The 1,627-nt window shown below is 54.0% G+C and overlaps 1 protein-coding gene across 2 annotated transcripts in view; it reads left to right on the top strand.

Moving 5' to 3' along the window:
* LOC103385911 (PAK4-inhibitor inka2-like) overlaps positions 1 to 1,049 on the top strand; it is a 3,742-nt gene extending 2,693 nt beyond the window's left edge. Inside the window, exon 3 of one of the 2 annotated variants that reach the window (XM_017036481.2) lies at positions 183 to 1,049. In XM_017036481.2, coding sequence (XP_016891970.1) covers positions 183 to 929 — 747 coding nt within the window. In that variant the 3' untranslated portion in view covers positions 930 to 1,049. The remainder of the gene's footprint in view (positions 1 to 182) is intronic. The other variant, XM_017036482.2, reaches the window with a different exon arrangement.
* Positions 1,050 to 1,627: the final 578 nt, after the last annotated feature.

The raw sequence follows: 1,627 nt of genomic DNA, 5'->3' as shown, positions 1-1,627 counted from the left end.
CACAGCCAGCCCCCACCCCCCCCCCCCCCGCCGCCCCCCACCCGCCCGCGCTGCCGTACCACTCTGCCGTGGCCCGAGCCTGTCAGCGCCGGGCGATGCAGCAGGAACTGCGAACACGGCTGCGAATGTCCAACGCCAGCACGGCCTCTACCTACGACTCTGCCTGCTGTCTGGCGAGTCCCCTGGAGGAGGAGGAGGACGAGGACGAGGAGGAGAACGAGGAGGACTCCAGCAGTCGGCTGGGTCTGAGCCTCAGACTGGGGCAGGGATCTCGCAACAGCCGTAAAAGTCTGGATTTTGACTCCGGCTACTCTGAGGCGTCGTGGCAGGATGACGTGGTCGTCCTCAGACGGACCAGGAACGTGCGGGTGTCCTCCTCGGCCTGCCTCCGCACGAACAGAGCCCCCAGTGGGCGTGTCAGACCCAAGTCCACCTCCGACGCCTGTTTGGAGAGGTGGACGTCGTTTGAGGCCACGGATCCAGAGGACTGGACGAACTCTTTACTGACCCGAGGACGGAACCGGTCACCACTAGTTCTGGGCGACAACAGTTTCGCAGACCTAATACAGAACTGGATGGATTTGCCCGACTGCCCCGAGCCCCCCGCCCTGCAGCCCAGCACCAGTAGAAGTAAACTGGGCAAAGGCTTCTTCGTCAACATGAGGAGGAAGCTGGCCGGACTGTCCAGGAGCGTGGAGGAGCGGGTGAGGCTCAGGTCCACCGACTCCGCCCCACATGTCAACAGAACTGCTAACGCTGCCAAGCGTCTGTCCTGCCCGGTGGTGGCGTCACAGCCCAAAGTTCCTTTTTTCCACCAGTCCCACTCAGGCATCAACCACCTGGACACCGACTTTTACCATTTCACCGCCCTGATGAAGTCGGGCAGTCGACAGCCAATCATCTGCCAGGACATCTTTGGCTACATCTGAACCACTGAAGTCCGGACCAGACGAACTCCACAGTCACTTTATTGTTTATTTTTTTTTTCACTTCCTGTACGTGATATTTAAACTGTTCTGAATAAATCCTTATTATTTAAAACACTCCTACGTTGATTTGTGGTTTCTGTGTTTTACACAGTACAGGACACGAAAAGAAAAAAAAAACATGTTCTTTCTCATTCTTCATGCTGTCTCCAGCCAGTCTGTTCCCACAGAGATGTTCAGGTCTTCAGTCTCTGTGCTGACATTTAACTGACGTTAGCATATTTATGAAAGAATTGTTATTGTTTTTTTTTCCTCCGACAATGAAAGCCCAGATCATGTGACCAATCGGAATCGGCAATTAAACGTTTAGTCAATAATGGCAAACAGTTCATATCAGACGTCATCGTTCTGTTTCAACTGAAGAAGAAAGAAAGAGATAAAAAGATTGTTGACCTGTCACCGTCTACAGTCATCTGTGCACGTACACGTGCACGTGCACCATCTTCTACTGCAGCCTCCAGGCCGCTCCTCCTCCTCCTGCAGCAGCAGACGACGCGTCGACTGATCTGTGAAACAAACGCAGCTCATGTGAGACGGTGAATCCATTTTGTGCAGAAAAGATCTGTAAAATTGATTCTCTGAGCCTGACCTCCACAGAGGAGAAGGAAGGATCCTGAGTCCATGATGTCGGGGCGGGGGGG

Source organism: Cynoglossus semilaevis, chromosome 11, assembly GCF_000523025.1.
Source record: "Cynoglossus semilaevis isolate Cse_v1.0 chromosome 11, Cse_v1.0, whole genome shotgun sequence".
Taxonomy (NCBI): Eukaryota; Metazoa; Chordata; class Actinopteri; order Pleuronectiformes; family Cynoglossidae; genus Cynoglossus; species Cynoglossus semilaevis.
This window is presented reverse-complemented; position numbering and strand designations above follow the sequence as displayed.